This window comes from Choristoneura fumiferana, chromosome 9, assembly GCF_025370935.1.
Source record: "Choristoneura fumiferana chromosome 9, NRCan_CFum_1, whole genome shotgun sequence".
In the NCBI taxonomy this organism is placed as follows: domain Eukaryota; kingdom Metazoa; phylum Arthropoda; class Insecta; order Lepidoptera; family Tortricidae; genus Choristoneura; species Choristoneura fumiferana.
In genome coordinates this window covers 10492172-10515339 of record NC_133480.1, presented here as the reverse complement: position 1 = coordinate 10515339, position 23168 = coordinate 10492172, and the positions used below count along the sequence as shown (strand labels likewise).

Sequence of the window (23168 nt, the reverse complement as noted above, 5' to 3'; positions counted from 1 at the left end):
TTCGTTGTTTGCGCGTTTGTTGAGGCTTTTATTACGCCAACATAGACGATGTTCTAATTATAAGATACTATGATGATAGTCAGAGTCACCTATCATCTAATAGGTGACATATCATTTGAAACATTAGAATTAATGTAATAACTTATTAAATATGTTTCACTTTTCAATTTGTTGCAAAGTTACAATAGAAAAACGCCGAGAAGTGAGAATATATTTTTGGCGTTGCTTGTAGGCACATATTCATAATAACCGACCGTAATTAGAATAGGACAGGAAAGTACCGATATCACAGCAGTATATATACCAATGATGATTCATTTATTCGATTTCACACAGCCACTTTAGAACAGTCAAAATACCACAAACAGGACTTATCATGCTAAAACACACGAGTAATATTTACCTCGACGCTTCGACCACATTACAGTGGCCCACTACCACCATACCACCACCATACTACCATACCATACCATCATAATGGCAGGTACAGTCAAGGCAAAGATATCGATACGGCCAAAGTTACAAAAATATGTATACACGACTTTATGCACTTAACATTAAGGCCGTGTATACATATTTTTGCAACTTTTGCCGTGTCGATATCTTTGCCCTTGACTGTACTATTTGTGATCAAGTGCGGGTAGTTCGAAGGACTCGCGCTGCTAGGCAGATTTGACACCCCATTCTTCAGTCTAAGCGTGACCACGGCCACTGTAATGTGGTCGAAACGTCGAGGTACGAAATATTACTCGTGTGTTTTAGTGTGATAAGTCCTGTTTGTGGTATTTTGACTATGAGTGAAAATCACGAAAGTTTTAAAACGTTATTGTTGTGTACTGTAATTGGTCGCTATTCGCTGGGTGCGAAGTACTAAGTGGGGGTAATGAAATCTATCGCAGCGCTCATAGTGGCCCAAAGTAGAAATAAGGTAGGCTGTGTGTGATCTGTCATATCTGTCATTAGCAAAGCAATTTGTTTAGACCTAACTACTTACAGTAGAACCCGCTTAAGACGATTTTGAGGGTACCTAGCAAAAAAATGTCTTTCTCACAAACCCGGTCTTCAAAATGATACTCATTTCGATCTGTAAACGATATTTAATTTATTACTATCGATACAAGAACAATTATATATGTTTACTATTATTTAAAGAAACCATTAAAGTAGCTTTATCTTTTCGTTTTACAGTAAAATTACAACTAAACATGAAGTAAACAAACCCTGACATAACCAAAATGAAACACACTTTTTGAATAAACTTTAATTACCTCATTTAATTTTATGACCAAGAATGAATTCACATCCCTTTGTCCACCCAAATCATGGTATCACAGTTATTTTGTATTATAAATGGATACGTGATATTTTTGATTTTTATCACAATGTTGCGATGAAATTTCAAAACGTCAGAGCCAATAAAGTTGCGGACGCTAGGTGGCGCTGATGTCGTGGACAGCACAGAGCCAATATTAATAGCGGTTTTATTTTAAAACTTACTCTTCATTAGACAAATCTGTCCGTGTCGAGGGTAGAATATTTGTAAGCTTATTATAGTTTGAGTCTCTTGGTTTTCTTTTTACTTAACCCGTAGTGTGTCCCAATGCTGGGCAATAGCCTCCCCTTTTTTCTTCCACTTGAAAAATATACGCATAATTAAACAAAATATTTAATTTAATTTATTTCTTTATTGCACATCCTATCACTGACAACTGTCATTTGTCACAGGTAAACTTGTGTAAAATTTATGGTTTTAGCTCATTCTTGTTCTAATTGCAGAATGGTAATACACAGGGTGCATACAATCGACTACAAAGATATGTATTTTACGCCTTATTGCATTCTTATAGGGTGAATAAATGTATCTTTTTGTAGTCGACTCTACAGGACGTAACATGAAAAAAATAAAGACTTGGGTAATATTTTCGTTTAATTTTTACCTGAGAACCGGTAGGTAAGCTCGTCTGTCTTTGCTTACAGAATCACGAATCGCGACTCGAGAATTATACTCTATGTTAGTCAAATCACAATCAGGCTTCTGGACTGATCCATAATGCAGACTTATTTTACGAATGTGAAAGTGTGTCCGCACGTTCTCGGTTCCGAGCTATCGGATCAATTTTCGTATGAATTTATGTATTACTTATTTGTTGTTTACCCTCGTAAGGTCCAACGTTAAATTAAGGACATATTAGCCTATTGCCCGCGACTCTGTCTACGTAGAATTCGTTTATTTATCCCGCGAAAATTATGCAATTTTCCGGGACTCAAACTATCTGTATACCGAATATCATCTAAGTAAATTCAGCAGTTTAGACCTGAAGAGGTAACAAACAAACAAAGAGACTTATTAACTATCGTATGTAGTGGGAAACAAGCTTAATGTCAACTCCACTAATTGACCTTAAGTTTCAAATTCTATACTAGTTAAAAATATTTTTTTTTTGTCTTTCGAGGTTAATATAGGTACTATTACGAACGAGTATGATTACGATGAGGATAGTTCGAAATCGTAAATAAAAATTTACGGGAACAAGAAAGTTTACGTTTATGTTTGGTGTTTTTATGTCTAACCTAGTGATCAGAATATTTTTATACATTGTTTTTGCCTCAAACGACAGTCCCCTGTATATTCTTATTAGATTTAGTTTGTAATTGCACAGCTGTAAACGAATTTCTAAAGGCAAAGATGTATTGAGGTATTGAATTTTAATCCCATAATGTATGAGTGAGAACAACATTGAAAAGAACCGAGCGATACTGCAGTCAGTATATTTACATATGTTTATTTATATAGCTTTTCCCCTTCTGCGTCGATACCACGGTCATCGAACAGAAATATTTTTGCACCAATATATTAGCGTCATACACCGTACCATACCCTACCCATGCGAGATGTCAAAGCGCGGCGCGATAATGATATAATCCAAATAAAGAAGTTGACTTAGTAAATATAAGAATAATATAATATAAATAAGGTACCCACGGAGATGAAATTTCTTGATATAAAATTTGTACGACGTATAAGAGGCAAGTGGAGATTTTTTAAATGTAAAGGCATAAAGGCCGATGCACACCAGATGCGTTTGCGTGAAGTGACACGCAGACTAGATGCGTGCCATGCATACTGGCATCTTTCTATACAGTTTCATACATTGCAACTGGTGCCTGTGCGTGTCACGTCACGCACACGCATCTGGTGAGCATCGGCCTTTACACCTGTAATGTTGACCATGTAACCTATTTTTTGAACATGTGAACTTTTTCCTTTGACTTTGATATCATAATTCAAGGAGAAAATAATTCCTTTTCCAGTTTTTACTAAGCCATAGGAACATAGAACAGTTTTATTTTAATAGCAAGTTTTCTCAACATCGTTCATTGTAAAGACGTATCTCTGTAACACGGACTTGTTTCATTTATAATTTGTGTAAGGTTATGTTATGAATGGAAAACAGTCAATGAACTCATTGGTGACGAGGCCGCTAGTTAATATTTAAATCTGTCTGCTAATGAATAAGTGATAAGTACATACATATATAAGATGAATAGGTTTTACAAATTTTCGTTACAAATTGTTACAATTAAAACTTAACAAAAAATGTGTTTCAACTCTAGGTCTATAACATTTACATAGTTTGAAATTGAGTAGTTTTTGTATTACATTGTATTTAATTGAGAAATTACATGCGGAATTGTTGTGAAAATATGACCTGATACAGTTTCCATCACTTCTTGTATAACTAACACCCGACGCCAAAAGAGGATGCCAATGTCTGTATCGTCGTAGCTCTCAAACGGATGGGTGGACTAATTTTGATGTGGTTTTTTACGTGAAAGCGAGTTTTGAAATGACAATGTCGGGATTTTTCAATTTTTCTAGATTGATTTGATTAGGTTTAGGCTTGTAAGCGTATAGATCTTACAAGCCAAGCTTATAAGTTTATAGGCTTGTAAGCTTGTAGAGCAATACCTCTGACCGGACTGTCTCGACATCTACTTATGATGGTGTTACATATGATTGATATGATAGATAACAATGACGTCGTTATTATTTATGACAAATTGACTTTTCATTCAGGACTGGCAGCGTTACTACGATGATCCGAACAAGGAAAGACTTCTCAACGTGATATCGCTAGAGTTCTCGCACACGCGCCTCGAGAATTATGTGCAGGCGCCGCGGGTCGTGCGGCTTATCGACTGGGTGGAAGTCGTGTGGCCGAGGCATCTAAAGGATCAGCAGGTGGGCTATCTACTAAGTATTACATTCTACTATCCTAGTAACATTTATAAATACACAAGTTTTTCAGTGTGTGTGAGCGTGCGTGCTTGCGTCTGTGCGCGTGAGTGTCCGTTTGTTACTCACGCACACTAAAATACTATAACAGACTTCAATAAAAGGAGGTTCTCAATTCGTAGGAATCTTTTATTTTCTTATCTCGATATTATTACGGGGTCTGAATTTAAGTATCTTAACCGTTAAATTTAGAGTCATAATTTTAAACAGTTGTTTTTTTTCCGAACGTCAACTGTCACGCCTGTTGCCTGTCTAATTTCACCCCTTTACAGTTTTGGGATTGTTTTAAAATTTATTACGCATATTGAAAATGGATGACAGTACAAGTAGAATCAGCAGAAAAGCTTGTTTATCTTTCAATACCTATTTCTAATATCCATTGTCTATTTTATTTATTGTTCATATCTATTTTTAACAAAAATAATTTTTCCTTGCTCCAGACTGAATCCACGAACGCCCTGGACGATATGATGTACCCGAAGGTTCAGAAATACTGCCTCATGTCAGTCAAGGGCTGCTACACAGACTTCCACATTGATTTTGGTGGGACATCTGTGTGGTATCACATCTTGAGAGGTAAGATATTTGACTATATTTAAACTTAGCGGTACAAAATTTGGCCCACCCTTCATACAAAATTACCGATTCTGCATACATTTGAGGGCCAGATTTTTTGCCGCTCAGTATATTAACGTGCTTATGCCCGCTTTGCACGGCTGACCTAAAAAACCTGTCCTGTACCCACTGTCTTGTCTTAGGTTCGTCAACGCTGGCCCAACATGTAGATCGGGCATTAAGCACAGTTTATTTAATTTCTCCACTACTAAGTTACAATGTAGGAACTTTAATATAATGGAAGTCTAATTTTAACAGACTTGTGTTGGGTTCACTGGTAATTTAATCTTACCATTAACCATTGGCAATGTCTTCTTTCCTTTTCTTTGGATATAGTATTGTACACTAAACGAATCATGTGACAAGTAGCAATAGTTTCAATTTATTATATCATGCGACTTATGGAAGTCAATCTTTGGCAAAGTTTACTTTATTGACTCGAGTGTTGTCAATTTTCTCTTTATCTATACTTCGGTACTAATACATATATTACTTTAAAGAGGTTTCTATTTATTTATTCGTGTTTGAGTGTGTTCAGGGTAGAACAGGAAAAGGACGAAATTTAAAATTTCTGTCACTAATAGAAAATTACACTATCTCTGATTATGATAGGCTACTTTTCACCCCGGAAAGTGCAAGGTCCTGTAGGATGAAGTTGCGAACGACAGCCAGAAGATATAAAAATAGCAACAAAGAAACTGCTTTGTATAAAAATTTATGTGACGCGGCCGTATCGCCTAACGTGTCTGACGCTCGCGATCGCAATCAAATGACAGTTTTTGTATGCGAAATCTGTCATTTCATCGCGATCGCGAGCGACAGAAACGTTAGGCAATACGGCCTCAGTTTTGCTTACATTGAATCTCAATGAACCAAATCTGAAACAAATATCTCCTACATTAACACACATCACATTTTAGGTGCGAAGGTGTTCTGGCTCATACCTCCTACAGAGAAGAATCTCCAACTGTATGAGAAGTGGGTACTGTCCGGGAAACAGTCTGATGTGTTCTTCGGAGATACTGTGGAAAAATGCATTCGAGTTCACGTAAGTTTTATGTTAACTTTTTAAGCTTTGCCTTGGGTATATAAGGTGCACTGAGGGATTATACGAAATTCCCACGGTATAGAGGACTTGAACTAACCTTAATTGTGTGCAGTGTGGAAATTGAAATCCACAGTATAGTCTCCCTCCACGTTCCCAATTCCAAGGGCTTAGTACGTATTGAACTGCTTCGCAAGCGTATTCTGAAAACCTATTAACCTATTTGCTGCTGCTTAAGTAGCGTAGTAGAATAAAGCAACCTGAGATATGTGTGCATAGGAGAAATTCGTGTCTGTAATCCTGTCCAGTGGTAGTGTAGGGGTATGGCACGCAGCACGGAATGCTGAGGACCTGGGTTCGATTCCCAGCGCTGGTCTCTTTTTCTGGTTTTTCTGTGCATCCATATCTCAGTTTGTATTTTCGAACCTATTCACCTTTAGAAGATAAAGGTCAAACCACCGGCCGAGGTCTTTTTTGCAACTATTCTATAAATAATGTGTATTTCAGCTGCAAGCGGGCCATACATTCTTCATCCCCACTGGATGGATACACGCTGTGTACACGCCGAGCGACTCGCTAGTCTTCGGCGGCAACTTCCTGCATCAGTTTGGCATCGAAAAACAATTGAAAATCGCACAAGTTGAAGACGTCACTAAGGTAAAATAGTCTATCTAACATATGAATGGCATAAAAACCTACGATGGGAATAAATCCCTGTATATTTGCTAATAAACGGTTTGTCCCGTGTCTCACAGAGCACTTTATTTGATAAGTATTGTAGTCGGGTTAGTATCACTCACGACGTCTAAAAAGCAGCTGGCTTAGTAGCTTAGCTGGTGATCTACAAAGCTCCCCCAATGTCTAGTCAGTCTTCGTTCGTCCATTTCCTGTTTCGTCAATTTTAATTCTATGAACCAAAGTCAACCTATTCCGCGTGGTTGAGGCACTTCGTGCCTTGAAGCAACTATGTTTTTTCAAGTGTCCGGCACAAATAGGTTAGAATCAGTTGCTTTTTAGACCACTTGCTACATAGACCAGTTGCTTCTTAGACCACTTGCTAGTTAGACCAGTTTCTTAGACTACTTGCTACTAAGACCAGCTGCTTTTTAAACGATGTGTTACTAACCCGTGTAGTCATTCCCATTTATCAATTGCAGGTGCCACAGAAATTCCGGTACCCATTCTTCACGGAGATGCTCTGGTACGTGCTGGAGCGTTACGTGAGCGCCCTGTTGGGCCGCTCGCACCTCGCGCCGGAGGGACAGACGCCGCCGCCGTCCGCTTCGCGCGAACACGTGCATCTTACGCAGAACGAACTGCACGGACTTAAGGTTGGTGCAATGTTGCACTCTGAATTTTAGTCACAGAGTTGTAATATTACTAGACTTTATCCGCGGCTTCGCGCGTGTATTGTATTAGATCTCTCGGAAATTCCCGAAAATTGCATCGTAGTCTTGATTGACGTTTCACTACAAACACTAGTGCCAAAGTTCACGATTCTTTACCCAGTGGGTTAGATTTCGAGATTTTAGGGCCGGTAGTGTGACCGCACTTCAACGTATTGCCAAGTTGCCCAAAATAAATGAATTAAACTTTATACTATATTATTACAGGCCATCGTGATGTACTTACACCAGTTGCCGGCAGCACGAAAGTCAGTGCCAGAGCTGTTGTCCGACCCCATAGCGCTCGTCAAAGACGTGCGGACATTGGTGGAGCAACATAGACACGACAAACAACATCTGGCCATCACAGGAGTGCCTGTGTTGAAAGGTGAACTTAAAAAAATATATATTTGCATAAAATTTAAATAGTTCCCTTTAGTGAATGGGTTAGTATCCTTAAAAACTATAATTAGTCTGTCAGTTAAATTATCAGGAAATATTGGACACGTATTTTTTCTTTTGGCAATTAAACAAAAAAATATGAAGATATATCAAGTTAAAAGTTCCGGGTGACGTCACCCCGTGCGGCACTTTTTAGCACAGCGTGACCTCACGGGCCATCACTCCTGAACTTGACGCGCTTCATCTTTGTCTTTAGAAAGACATCACCCGATTTTTTTTCCTTGCATATAATTGGCTTTTTCATAATAATATCGCACCTTTCAGATTTTGAATGAAGTCTAAATCAAAAAATACTCTTGATATAGGATATGAAAAATTAAAGAGTTGTCAAATATTGTATTAACCGTCTTTCCAGTATACATTCATATCTAATACCGACTACTATTCCAGGTCCGGATGAGGTGGTAACGGGCGAGCGCCGGCAGTCCAGCGGGCGAGGCGGGCGCGGCGGCCGCGGCGGCGGACCCGCGCGGCCTCGCCCCGAACACGCCAACAGCGCGCCGCGTCGACGCCGCACCAGGTACACAAACTCTTACACGACAACTGAACAACGACAAATATTGTGTTGCCAACGACACAGGACCTGATGTCGGAGTTACATACAAGCTTTTAATTAATTTAACTTGCAATGTTTGTTCGGGTCTAATCTTGCAAGTTGAATTTTACTTCTAATGATGGGATTGACTTGATATTTGATACGGAAATGTAGTTTAAATGACAATGCGAGTACAGTCAACAAAAAGTTGTCAGCAGAAAAGCTTGCATTTAGAATCAAAATGTACATAAACCTTAATTGTAGCTTAAGTAGCCTAATGACGCTGAACATTATATTCGATTCCGGTAGCCTAAAGTGCCAAACTATTCAGTAAAGCGAATACAAACAAACACTTCTTGCATCCTTAATTTCCCAGAACTGAAGAAAATTTTTCGTCACCAGATCTCGTTATGTATCGTCCTATACTATGTTTCAGATGCAAGAAATGTGAAGCTTGCCAGCGGACAGATTGCGGCGAGTGCGTGTTCTGTCACGATATGGTTAAGTTTGGCGGTTTGGGGCGCGCCAAGCAGACCTGTATTATGAGGCAGTGCTTGCAGGTAAGTCAACATTTGAATCTAAATCTTAGTTTGATCTATAGTCTACAGCACTTGAGCAGGATGATAACAGAAGAGTTCCCCTCTGTCTAAACTATAACAGCTTGGTCGAAAAAAAGTTTACTTTAGTTGTGGTTGTTTTGCATTTGCTTTGATGTGAAATTGTTGTAATGTTAAAAAAAAATACACGTTTCTGTATGTGCACAGAAGTAAACATTTAACGCAATGATAAATTAAAATAGCTTTTTTTAATTTAGTAAGTTACTTCAATATAAAACGGTTTTGATTTTTTGTTCCTTTGTCGGCATCTTCACTGATTAATGTCTAGACTAGACTATGCTAAAGAGATGATGATGACTCCTTGCATTATGCTTCTCCGTGTTTTTCTGTATTCGGCAGTCTTTAATGAGTGTGATATTGTTGAGAATAACTTCTTTTTTTTTACAGCCAATGTTGCCGGTTACAGCTTCTTGCGCAGTTTGCCATCTCGATGGTTGGCTACAGACGCCAGTCGCTCCTCAAGCCAAGGGTAACTCTGGTAAGACTATCGTTGTTTACGTCTATTGAAAACTGAGATAGGTTCTGTTCACACAAGTTGCCTGAAAAGTATTATTTCTGTAATTTATACTTTGCTCTTAAGATGTGGCCCTTCTTTTGGAAAGGCTCAATCACGTAACGAGCTATGAAGAGAGCTAATCTCGGAGTAACGGCACCGGCCATTAAAAAACTGTGAAAAGCAGCCTAACTTTAAACACTGGCTTAACATATTTCCTTTTGACCAGGTCGCAACGGCCCGTCGTCCCTCCGCGAGTGCTCTGTGTGCTACAGCATCGTGCACCCGGCGTGCGTGCCGCCCGGCGGGCAGCTCAACGAGGACCTGCCCAACTCGTGGGAGTGCCCCACGTGCACCACTATGGGGCTTAATCATGATTACAAGGTATATACTAATACACTACACCCTAGTACAGATTTAGTGATAATGGTTCTCCATCGGAAAAAGTCGGATCTCAATCGGAATACGACGGCACCTGAATTGTTTTTGTTTTATTATGAGGGAGGCAAACGACCAAGCGCATCTGATGAGAAATAATCGGGTCATTGGTCCGTTGCCGGCTTTTTAAGACAGTATAAGCCCTTTTCTTGAATGCTTCGATGTCATAGTTGTCCGGAAACACTGCTGACGGAAGTTGATTCTACGATTTAACGGTACGTGGCGAACAAAACGCACAGTGGTAGACCGCCATTCATTGAGATGGTGTCGACAAAGTTTCAATGAATTAATTGTGTTAAATGAGTGACATATGGAGCTTAATTATTTAGTGTCAAATCTAAAAATGAAAAATGCACGGCGCTGTACAATGGGTACCGAAAATAATTATAAATATAAAAATAATTATATCATTGAGAGAGCGCGATAAATAATGTTATATTAATAATCATTAAGAATATTGTTTTGCTTGCTGCACGTGTGCCAGTCAGTTGTCATCTCAATGTCAATGCCAAGTATGTCAAATACTTTTAGCGCCCTTGTATTGGTAGCGCTGATCATAAATGGTCGCGTTCACAAGACACGGTCCAGTCACACCGGTCACGGTTCCACCGGAAGACCAGCACTGGCTCTCGAGCCGGCATTATGCTGAGGTGGGTCCGTTTCGTGACAATGTTCTCCTAATCTGTCTGTCGCTTTTATGATTGTCTGTATTGAAAAAAAAAGACTTCCTATAAATTACAATGGAAAACTATTATGCACATTATGCAACGCGGCGAGTGTATTGGGCACCTTTGCACCAGGTATGACGCGGGGCGGTTTATTTGACTGATTGTGTATTTGTCTGACCTTTGTGTATTTGTTTTAATTTTAATAACTTGACATATTATGCACTACATTTGTATCAATATCAATATATACTTATGTTTTAAAGCATCAGAAAAAAAGTATGTAGTATTGATTTGTCTTGATAAAAAACAATCTGTTATAAAACTATAAAGAATGAAAATACAATGTGAAATACTTATTCATATTTAAAATAAAATGGATAATTGTAATTTGCTACTTGGTAAAGTAATAAAATCATTAGTGAGCAATTGAATGTCGCGTCATCGCCATTATTACGTGTATTTGCTAATGACGTCATTAGTAGTAATGGGGTGAATTAAGATATAAATACGGCCCAACCGTGCCAAGCGAAGCGAGTTCATTCTTTAAACGGCCGTCGTAGTGTCAACATTCGCTGAAGATGCCTCGTCGGAGAAAGGTGAGACAGGTGTCCCGAGTATTAAATATTAGCGGTGGTGGATTTGGTTGTGAGTTTAGTTGTGTTTGCGTTGTTTATTCAAGGGAAGGGAGGGCGGGATCATCAACTGGACGATTATAGGTAGTACTTCGCGGAGGAGCAAAATAACATTCCGCTTGCCCGTTTGGCTCCCTCTCACAATAAAAAAAATAAGATTATCAATTTTATTTTAAACAGGCGGAGGCGGAGGCCCACCTCTCCAAATTAACGCCTGAATTGATTTAGTTATTCATATTGTTATGGTTTTTAATAAATAAGTACACGAGTGGGAACTACAGCTTGAGCCCTCTCTCTTTGAGAGGAGGCCCATGTCCAGCATTGGTACGTAAATAGGCCGGGGCCTTCGTGTAGCCGTATTTGTTTGATTGCTAAAAAAATATCTGAAATATACAAGTTAGTAACTGTACTGCAATTGTTTTTTTACAGCCTCGTCATTTCCGCGCGCGTCAAAAATCTTCGGATCTCAGGAGGATGAGCGTGGGATCAGACGTCAGCCAACTGAGCCGAGAGCATAATAATTTACAGGTAAGTTTAATTATATTCATTACGTTATTAGAACACATATCATTATTTTCAAATTGATCAATCATACGTAATCTTCGACCTGGCTAGAAATAATCTTGGGGCATAACAATTTATTTCCAGAAAAAAGCACTTCCGCCAGTGCCAGTCAAATCAGAACCCAGCTCGGACAATGAAGGGAAAAATGATGTTCCACATATCAAGTCTGAAAGTGGTAAGTGTGGTACATATTTATCTAAAATATATAGGGCCTGTTTCACCACTTGTCGACTAACTTTAAGTGACGGATATCAGTGATGCCGTCTCTGTTTGTTTTGTCCGAATAAACAAAGACGGCATTACTTTAATCTGACACTTAAAGTTAGTCGACAAGTGGTGAAACAGGCCCACAATATCCTTAAAATACCTAATTGATGAATTTGTCAGTAAAATTATCGGAACATATAGGAGAAGTATTTTTTCTTTTGACAATTTAGAAAGGTCTGTAAGGGTTAGAGATCTGAACGTGACCGTATTCTCAATCTGTCCCTTAATATCTTAATCACCTTTCGTGTTTCAGAAATAAAACGCGAAGAGGATGGTTCTGGCGAAGGCGGTGCGGGTGAGCCGGGCGAGGCAGACTGGGAGCCGTCCGCCAAGAAGAGACGTCCCAGCGACGAACAGGAGGCGCCAAAGAAACAGGCGCTGCGGGCGCATTTAGCTTTGCAGCTAACACATCACACAGCTAAGGTATTTGCAACACAGTGATATTTTATTGTTCTTGCCTACATCGTTGGCGAACTTTGTAAGACCAAAGACTTAATGTTTACTGGCTAGATATTGTGCGATCTATCAATCACATAATCTGTATTTATCATAAATGTTGCATAAACACTATCCTGCCTTGCTACGATCGACTGGACCAATAATATGCGCTCGACCTGGTAGCCCCCCTTACTATACGTAATATTGTATAGACAAATATTCACTTTTCTAAGTCACAAGTGTGTAGCCTGGAGATTTAGGGGTTTCATTTTTAATCTAGCCGGTCTCCAGGGACCATTGAGAAGGTTTTTTTATTCGATTTCCATAAAACCGGTACAAGTAACATTCTTTTGCCACGGCGCCATTATTTCAAAATTGGAGTAGGCACTATCATGCAAAAATTTGCAAGGAGATTATTTTTAAAAGATAGAAGAAATAAACTATTGGTTCGGGCTTGCGCTTTTTTATCCACGGAATTTTTGTGTGTGATTGAGAGCTTCTCTTACTCGAGGATTTAAAACACCAAAGACGAAGGTAAATAAAGATTGACATGATTGTGTTGCAGCAACTAAAGAAGCCGCTGTACCCGGTGCGTCCGGCGCCGCTGGCGGGCGGCGCGCTGGCGGGCGGCGCGGGCGCGGGCGCGGGCGCGGGCTCGCCCTGGCTGGACCGCGAGGCCATGCTGTGCGTGTTCGCGCGCCTCACGCCGCACGAGCTCGCCACCTGCGCGCTCGTCTGCAAGTGCTGGGCCGAGTATTCGGTGAGTACTAGTGACAGACGAAACTGCCGATGTTTTGATACCTGAGAAGAAATTCCATGGTGTGTGTGAAGTTTCTAAACTGGATCAGTATGCGCACTGCAGCCCGAGCCCTCTCGTTGTGAGAGGCTTTGTTGCAAAGATGAAATGTCACGACATCAAATCGACCAAAATCATCCTTACGTATCAATTAATGGGCCTCCTACCTACGCTAGCTGAAGCAGTTTTCACGGAGCGAGTGGTGCCTTTTAAAAAATAGTATGAGCAGGGCAACAAATTTTATCTGTACGCTCGCTCCGTGCACCCGCGCCAGCTGGCGTAGGCTCGAAGCCTACACACCTTATTTTTATTGCCAGCGAATAGTACGTGAGCCGAGTTTACTAACTGACATATGATGTTAGAAGAACTTTCCAGCTCCGATCTCCCTTCATGTTATACTGCTCTTTTACCTAGGCCTCATACCTGCCACATTACCAATAGTCCAATATTCGGTTGCAGATGGACCCGTCCCTGTGGCGGAGCATGTCGTTCGTTCAAGTGCGCGTGTCCGCGGCGCAGCTGGCCGGGATCGCGCGCCGGCAGCCCCTCTCGCTCGGTCTCGAGTGGTGCCATCTCGCGAGACGACAACTTGCCTGGTACAGTACAACATCTATCTATTATATAAATGAAAAAATAATTGATATAAGTTCACGCATCACTTCAGAATGGCTGCATTTTTTTTTGGTTGTATAAAATTTGTACCTGAATACATATATGATTTATGGCACCGCCGCAGGCAGCGAGTGTTTAACATTAAATGTTAAATCATCATCGGTGCGCTAGGGACAGCGTGTGATGCGTACTTATCGTAAGCTTAAACGCTGTATATTATGATGATAAAAATAGTATATTATATTTATTGAAAGGGCATTTTGGGAGTATGTTTACAATGCTACATAATCCGATAAGTTTCCTCGTAATTACTCTTGTTTATTCCATTAACACTATGATTCTTTCTAGGCTACTCGCTCGTCTGCCAGCGCTCCGTTCCCTCTCCCTCGCGGGCTCCCCCGCCGAAGCAGCCCTCGCCCTCCGCTCCTCCACGTGTCCCCCCCTAACTTCCCTCGACCTATCGTTCGCGCGTTGCCTCGACGACGCGAAGTTGCGCGGCATCCTCGCGCCGCCTGAGAACTCGCGGCCCGGCGGGGGCAACCGCACTGGGGCTGAGCCGTCTCGCCTCGCCGCGCTTAGTGTACTGCGACTGCCCGGTACAGACATCACCGATGTCGCTATGAGATACGTTGTGCAGGTATGTCGTGCTGTATACAGTTACCTGCAATGACATCTGCCGCAACGGAGCGTACAAAAATACATATCTGACACGTCCTACCGGCCCTAGAAGTAGAGTCGTATCAGATATTATGCACGCTTTGTTGTGTCAGATATTGGTGCTGGTGATTGTACTAGCGGTAAATACGTACACTTCTTCCCTCCCCACGCTGCTTATTGAGTCCAAGGACTGGCCACATGCTTACCAAAGCCGGTGTTTTTCACAAACCGTACATGTTGACTTTACGATACCTTTTCTAAGCGCTTAAGGCTGCGGGCTCAATGCTAGCGGGCAGCGGCGCGACGAGTGTTCTGTGTTCATTGCGCGTGTTGCCAGGTAACCACTGTGCGGCGAGCGGTTCGGCCACGCAATGAATTGAGAACACGGTCGCTGCTTGCATCGCTGGCCGCTGGCGTTGAACCAGCGGCCTTAAGCCTATTGAAGTAATAGTCCCTAATTGAACCTCCCAGGCACAGACAATAAATATTAAAAAAGTCAGATTATCCAATACTATCATAGTACCTCGCTCGCGCTACAAATATGAACTGCTTTTCATAAAGAAAGGTGTACAGATATTAAATAAATAAATAAATATCATGGGACACTTGACACCAATTAACCTAGTCCCAAACTAAGCAAAGCTTGTACTATGGATACTAGGCAACGGATAAACATACTTATATAGATAAATACATACTTAAATACATATATTTGAGCCATACTTCTAATTTGTAAATGTCTGCAAACGTTCCCATTCCCAGGCGTTGCCCAAGTTGGTGGAGCTGGATGCGTCCTCGTGCGCGCGGCTGACGGACGCGGGCGCGGCGCAGCTGGCGCACCACGGGCTGCAGCGGCTGTCGCTGGGCGGCTGCCGGCTGCTCACAGAGGCCGCGCTCGACCATCTGGCGCGCTGCCCCAACCTCATCAGGTCAGTGACACGCCCCGAAGTAGCACCCCCTGGTAGCACGCTAAGACGAAAGTTTCATGCATCATGTATCATGGAGTCAGTGGCGGAGCGTGCGTATTCGACCGCCCGAGGCGGAAGATAATTTTGCTGACCTGTTATTTAGGTATTTCAGTATAGTGCAATAAAAAAAATAACTTTTCAACAAGAACCGTCATCAGGCGGTGTTTGCCAGTCGCTTCAATGAGCAAGATAAGTGGAAAATTTCCTGCTGCTTCTAATACGGTATGAATACGGTACTCCTGAATTTGCCATGTCTTATATATTATTTTGAAAATATAGGTATACAGACAGACAGTGTTTAGCGAAGAAAAAACTTAAATCGGTTGAAAATTGGATTCATAGTGAATATACCTGTCTCTTTCTCAAATGCTTTTCTCTATGCAGCAAGTACGGCGCTACTTGCATGTGACGCTACTTGCATGTGTCGTCACATGCAAGTATGTCTTTCTCTGTCTAATCTAGAATTTCAAACCTTTATAATTTTGTTAATGGTAAAGGTAGCTTAAAAATGGTTTCTCTATTCGATAACAGGCATTGTAAAGTTTTAATGTATAATACATATAATAAATAGTCAAATACCGTATTGGTTCGAATCGTAAGTGCGACAAAAATATGAAATATAGGTATTATTATATTTATCAGTATTATTTATTATGGAATTTTTCCGCCCCATAAGTGGCGCCATTTAAGTACAATTCTTGCACGTGTAAGAGTACTCATGCTCACTCATTGAAAAAGTGTGATGAGAGAGAAGGGGCGTTGGGATTTAACCCTTCTTGTTAATGTGGTGGTAACAATTAGTTTCATGTTTCACATTTATTTGACAGGTTGGACCTCCGACACGTCCCGCTCGTATCCACACAGGCGGTGATCAAATTCGCCGCCAAGTCCAAACATAACCTCCACGTGCAAGACGTGAAGCTAGTCGAGCTGCGGAAAACCTGATCCGAGGAGGCCCGGCCCGAGACAACGCCGGACCCTGAACCGGAGCTGGCCGCGGCGCCGGCGTCCGACGCGCCGGAACCCGAGGTGCCCGTATGACTCAGTGATATAGTGAGACCGCTGCGGTGATATTGTGGGGCGTTTTGTTTCTGCCTAATACGTACATACTTTCATTTGGTTTTATTAGTGGACATAACCTCATTTGTTAGTGTATGCACAGTCATTTTCATCAAATTCAACACGGCGAACTTTAAGAACCATGTATAATGTTTTTAAATTAAATATGCAGTGGAGGGAAAAATATGAAAGAATACTTATATTCCACCAACAGATTCCCGTAGGTATGAGATATCAAAAAACTACCCTGGCTCAGTTCTTCACTAGAAGTCTTAGAACTAGTCAGAATATACAGTTACGGAAATAACATCTGATAACATACAGCACTGAAAAATATTTGATGCGCTCCAAGTATTTTGTTCTATCAGATACTATGGCCGGCGACTCCATGGCTATCGTACCGCGACTCAAAATCTTACTACCGTTTTTGTACCGTTAGAAATTCTTTCACGTTTTTCCTGTCACTGGCTGTACGCTTATACGTCGCAATACTACAGAACCTACAACATTAAAATTGACATTAAGTTGTCCAATTATAAACGCATACGCACAACATATCAGAGACGTCCTGCGCTATCGACGCAGTGCGCGACAGTAAGTTAGATGTAAATCAAACAAAGACTTGTTTAAGCCTATTCGGTAAATTTGAAGTGATACGATTTCTAAATACATTATAGAAATATTGTTTTAGAGGTTGTCATTTTAGTGTTTAATCGCGATGTGGTTTTTCTGGCATTGAATTAGTTTATCGATGATTCAATTGTGTAACTATTTGAATTAAAATTTGTATAGACACGCATGGGAAACTTAATATAAGTTACATACAATATGCAACGTAAAATAACACCACATTAAAATGATAAATCACTGCTAGAAAAATTTACATTGATAGTGTGTTTTAATGGGGTGACTAATGAATATAAACTGGGGAAGTTTTTAATCAAAATTTGTTTCGATTGTTTTATTTAATATTTTGCAATATCAGTGCCAACATATAGGTAGTTGCTATATGAATCAGCACATATTTCATTGCACAATCAAATAACTATATTTAAAGTTAAATAATATTAATTTTATTGCATACTGTTGCATTGGTATCTATTATATTTTATTGTTGGTTTTATGTTTGATAAAGTGGCCTTTGCGATGTCGAAGGTTTTCGATAAATTATAGAGACCTTGGTACAGAGATAAAGGCGACAAATAGGGATCAATAGTTTGTTCGGATTTCACGACGTAAACTAACAATCAATTATGAATGTACGTTCAAATTTCAATATAATTTGCATTTTGGATTTGAGTCCTGCCAGATATTGGAAATAACAAAATGACGCTTAATAATTCTGCGTGAGGTACCTAAGCTCAATACAATTACATGCTACAGTACACAAGAAATTTAAAAATGCATGTTTTATAATAGAATAACGATTTAGCATGTAATATTTCAGTCTCGCTAACTATGTTGAAACGAGAAACAAAAATCAACAAGTATTGGAATTTAATGCCATCTAATAAATTATCAAATTTATATTGAAATTCGAACTGGTTATCTAACGAAGGCCACGCGCAGCACTATATTGTATTCAAATAATGGATCTCGGTAATGCTTACAACGTTAAGATTTCTCGGAACAACTCGTTCGTACACTTCTCTTATATTGTTTCCGCAATACTTAATTTTTGTAAATATAAAATTGATTATTTATTTCGCACTCGTTTTTTAGGGAGTATTATTTTAAGTTCATGACAATTGTAAGAGCTTAGGTTGTATTTTTCTTAGTTCTAGTCGCTTTTTAGGTTTAAGATATGATAGATATTATGTCCGACTGTGACCGATTTAATGCGATTTTTCCCATACGTCTAAGTAACGAAAATGAGAGGCTACTTACACATGTACTTTAATTTCCCTTTTAAAAGTTTTCGCAATTCAGTATTATATTCGACACTACATAACACACAATAATGTTGGTGCAAATTTACACGATTTTGGCACCAGTAATTATGGTCTTAGGGGCTGTTTCACCATCCTTTGATTAGTGTTAACTGGCGGTTAGGTGTGATGCCGTCTCTATTTGTTTTGTTCGAATAGACGGAGACGGCATCACATTTAACCGTCGGTTAACACTAATCAATGGATGGTGAAACAGCCCCTTAATCTAGCAAAATGTTTAGACAAATGTAACCTTTTGAACTGAAATAAAGCTGAGAATTCTTCCACAGTTTATCTGCATTTAAAGCTGACGAAAGTTTTGTAGGGAAGTCGACTGCTTCCTCGTAGACGGCCGCGGTTTTTCCGAACAGCATAACGTAAAAAAGCGGAAGTCAGTTGAAAAGCTGATAAAGTCCAAACAGTAACCAAAATATCAGTATGTTATTAGTTTGTAATGTATACCCGACTGGTCACAGCACGCGGGGTCGGTGGGCCGCCTATAGAATTAGAACAGGGAGACAACATACTCAAATGATAAAAAATACTTGTCAAATATTTAATATTAGTAATTTCCAGATGGCAAATGATTCTAAGATGACGTGTAACAATTAATGGATGCATTTATAGTACGACGTCAAGGGCGGATTCAGACTAGCATTTTTTCTACGCGTATAATGTCGTTTTTGGCAAACGCGCCGACACACGCGCTTGATTAAACCGAACTCGCGTACGCGCTCATTCCTGCATCTTCAACGCTCATAGAAAACAAAACCGCATCTGTATGCGTACGTACGCGCTTCCAAAACGAGCTTATACGCGCAAATAAAACGCTTGTCTGAAACCGCCGTGAATAAGAGAAAATTGATGAAAAAGGCATGTAAATTCTACATACAAAATTGTTGCCGTTACTAAGCATTTTATGACAAAATACGACGGGTATGAAGAACGTAATACCGTATTTTAATATTTACTTTATATGCCGGACTCGACATTCATGGCTTTTTAAAAAGCGTGATACTCAGTATTAGTCGGATAAGGTCTAAATGAAAATGATAATAATAATAACACGTCCTAATTAGATTATAATGACTGACTTGGACATGTTTTTGGTATTAATATTTGACAAGTGTTTCTGATCATTTGGCTGACTGTACATAGTTAGCGTAAGTCGTTATTGAGTAACATTTGTACTTTGAAACCATAGGCTCTTAGTGAATATTGAGCTAGTTTCTAAGCATTGTGTGCCTCTGTATAGAGAAATAAAATTTAGTAATAGACAAGAATCGTTAATAAAATTATATAAAATAAAAAATACAATTATTATTCACATCCGTCGTCAGAGTTATTGGTAAATAGTGAATTTTGTGAATAATGATTTTATTGTGAAAAAACAAATCTAGTTTTCTAAGATGCCTTTATGCGAGAGTTTTTAAATCAATTTGAAAGATTTTTATATTTGATCAGCTCGCATCTTGGCAATCGTTGGTGGCCGCGGTGATATTAAAGCCAATGGCTAGGTTAGAATAGCGGTACTCGCGGTGGACGCGCTACGAGCCGAAACATGTATCATTGGTTACCATAAGCATTCATAGTATTTGAAATAAATATTTACAATGAATATTGAGTTTCATTTTGTACAAAACACTAACAACAGTGCCAAAACAATTGCCTAGAAATATATAAATATTTCTTATGTCATGTCATCGGCCATCTTTGGTAATGTCGTTATGTCACTAAGCGCCATCTGTTGGGGCGATAAAGGCATAGTAAGAAAAGTTTAAACGTACCGTAGAAAGCAATTCAGGGATCATTCCAAAGAGGGCGTTAATAGTCCATCATTTAGTACAGAGGTCCGCCACAAGGCGTCCTGCGGCCCATGGACTGCTTCGTTTTTGATCATCATCTGTATGTACAGTCACCAGCAACAATATCTGACACAACAAAGCGTGCATAAATATCTGATACGACTATATTTCTAGGGCCGGAAGGACTTGTCAGATATTTTTGCAGGCTCCGCTGTGGCAGATATTATTGCTGGTCTGGTGACTGTACAAGTATTATCGAAATTATGAACAAGTGTAGCCCGCCTCTTCCTCATTTTATATCTGACTTGCCTGCCAATAGTTTACCAATCCTTTAGATGTGAAAATACAAAATTACCTACATTGTGACTATCTGCTACATAACTTATTGAAATTTCATAACAGAATTACTTACATATTTCTGGCAAGACCAACAAGAAGATAATGGTGGGTCACCGAATAAGCCTATCGAAACCAATATAAATAACTAGCTGTTGCCCCCGACTCCGTCCGCGTAGAAGTATGAATAATAGTTTACATCCAATAGGAGAATACTCAGACCTAACGAAAGCCGTATATACACAAAAAATATCATAAAAATCGGTAGAGCCGTTTCGAAAGAGTTTGTTCACAAACATTTTTGACCCGAGAATTTAATATATTAGAAGATTAATATTATTTTATATATCAGAAGTTATTTTTTTTTATATTATCTAGCCAGAAGCTATTACAAAAACAAACAAATTAGAAACGCCAGAGCAGTCTAACGCCACTTAATTATATTCGACTAGAAGACAGATGATTTGCAAAACACGGACCATATAGGTACTAAAACTGTACCTAATCATTACGCAAAAGTCAGACTTGTAGCTTAAACTATTCCTTTACTCATTAGCTAAAGTAGGTATCATGAAATAATTTCTAGTATAGTGAGGTGAAAGATATTTTTACACTTTAGAACCTTGTCACTATGAGAATTTTATAGAAAAATTCAAACATAAGGTGACAGCGACAGGGTACTAAAGTGTTAAAGGGCGAATATTCGAGCATTTTGACCGCTCGGTTGAACGTTATTAGCGTCCCACGTTCATTAGCACAACGGAAAGACAAGTCACAAGAATTTTAATCAATCTAAATTCCTCATCGGTATTTTCATAAAAATTTAACCCTAGGCCTCTTTTACCTCTTTTAATAAAACCTGCGAAGACACCAATGACAAAAAAAAAACGTTCTAAAAACGCCGAATATTCGCCCTAAGATATCTTATCTTTGACCTCGACTGTTACATACATACCTAAACATTGTGGTGTTGCTTTCCTATCTAATTTTAACTACTTATCTACTTCGGTACATAGATCTATAAGTTGTGTTATAGCACCTTTCAACGTTTCTTCCGCAGTGCATCCGTAAACGAAACAGGCCAACTCAAATTAGTAAATAAAGATAGCTATCCACAAGCCGTAGTTATACAGTGGGCTTGTAAAGGTGTCGTTCCATTTCTTTTCCAACACGCACTCTCCCCTATCACCGCCGGGAGGCGTCGAGATTAGTCTAGAATCCAATTACATTTTCCAAATTTCCCATTTTTCCCAGCCGGGGTTCAAAGCTCACGGAAAATTATTTTCTTCCCCTAAGAAATGAAAAATAAACGTGTGCGGGAGGAGCGACAACAAGAAATAACCCGGGCATAGAGCGAGGGAGCGCGACAGACACGTTTCTACTTAAGTGTGAAAGGGAGAGGTGTGAGACGTCGCTCCCTAGAGCGGGGCCGTTGGGGATTTGTTTTTTTTTCTAGAGGAGGCTGTGACTTCAATTGCAAATGAAGCGAGCGGTCTGAAGTGCAAACTTCGCTTGCGGGCACGGAGCGGGATCTTAGGTGACAAGAAAATAGGTAAAGGAAATGGAACCTTTAAATTGAACTGGGTTGTTGTGCGTGCTCTTGTTGTTTACTTTGAATTTATGCCATTCCTTCTGGAAAATGTGAAACTTTACCAAAACGTTTCTATACTTGAAATCAGTAACTAAATGATCTGCGTTGAATGATCTGGTCTGGTGCGGGGGGATTAACGATAATCGTTCGGCCATCAATCCTTCATTACTCGTAAAAAATAATTCAGGGTGAGCAGTCAATGCGATCTGATTATAGGTACCTATCGTATTATAGAAGTGCCTCTGATCCAGTCAATTTTATTTTCAATGTTTTGTTTCTACTAAAAAGATTTGTTGTCTTATTAGATCTTACATTTTACCTATCAAAATTTTACCCAAAATCAATTATCAATGAATGAACCGCGACCTTATGATAGCTACGCTTATGCAAGAAATGTGTGTTCATGCAGTTCCTTCACGTCCACACTGTAAGACACACACAAATCACACAAATCCATAACACCACCACTACACTACACTGATGCGTTTCAAACTCAACCAGAGCCCATCTTCAGAGCAACACAACCGTTAAACATACTACCAGAGTTAGTCTAACATCTGGTAGCATGGTGAACCTCCGCAAAGTAACGCCCGATACAATAAATTAATTATTAGTTAAATTTTGGTGGGTTATACTGTTTTCGTAATAAATTGAACGTTATAAATAGTTTTAAAAACCCTCAGCTTATTTAGGCATAAATTATAACCTAATTACGTCAGTAGGTAAGTACCTAGTCGAAAAAGATCAAGTCAAAACGATCTTCACAACTCTATTAATATTACAGTAATGAGCGTGGCAGATCATTAAGAATAAACATAATTAAGAATTAACTAAGAATTTACTTATTAAGGGCAACTCATAGCCTAGCAACTAAAATCTTTAAAAATAAAGATTAGCTAGGAATATCATTTAACTAATTGTAAAATTGTTATGAAATAAACAGTTATATATATATTTTTT

The 23168-nt window shown here is 39.5% G+C and overlaps 1 protein-coding gene across 1 annotated transcript in view; it reads left to right on the top strand.

Moving 5' to 3' along the window:
- Kdm2 (Lysine demethylase 2) overlaps positions 1–20094 on the top strand; it is a 35983-nt gene extending 15889 nt beyond the window's left edge. The window contains exons 4-21 of the mRNA XM_074092300.1: positions 4079–4243; positions 4738–4873; positions 5833–5960; positions 6465–6614; positions 7115–7288; positions 7571–7730; positions 8195–8324; positions 8776–8899; positions 9344–9434; positions 9679–9833; positions 11617–11715; positions 11836–11926; positions 12272–12441; positions 13022–13216; positions 13712–13848; positions 14213–14501; positions 15284–15450; positions 16317–20094. Coding sequence (XP_073948401.1) covers positions 4079–4243; positions 4738–4873; positions 5833–5960; positions 6465–6614; positions 7115–7288; positions 7571–7730; positions 8195–8324; positions 8776–8899; positions 9344–9434; positions 9679–9833; positions 11617–11715; positions 11836–11926; positions 12272–12441; positions 13022–13216; positions 13712–13848; positions 14213–14501; positions 15284–15450; positions 16317–16434 — 2679 coding nt within the window. The 3' untranslated portion in view covers positions 16435–20094. The remainder of the gene's footprint in view (positions 1–4078; positions 4244–4737; positions 4874–5832; positions 5961–6464; positions 6615–7114; positions 7289–7570; positions 7731–8194; positions 8325–8775; positions 8900–9343; positions 9435–9678; positions 9834–11616; positions 11716–11835; positions 11927–12271; positions 12442–13021; positions 13217–13711; positions 13849–14212; positions 14502–15283; positions 15451–16316) is intronic.
- The last annotated feature ends 3074 nt before the right edge of the window (positions 20095–23168 follow it).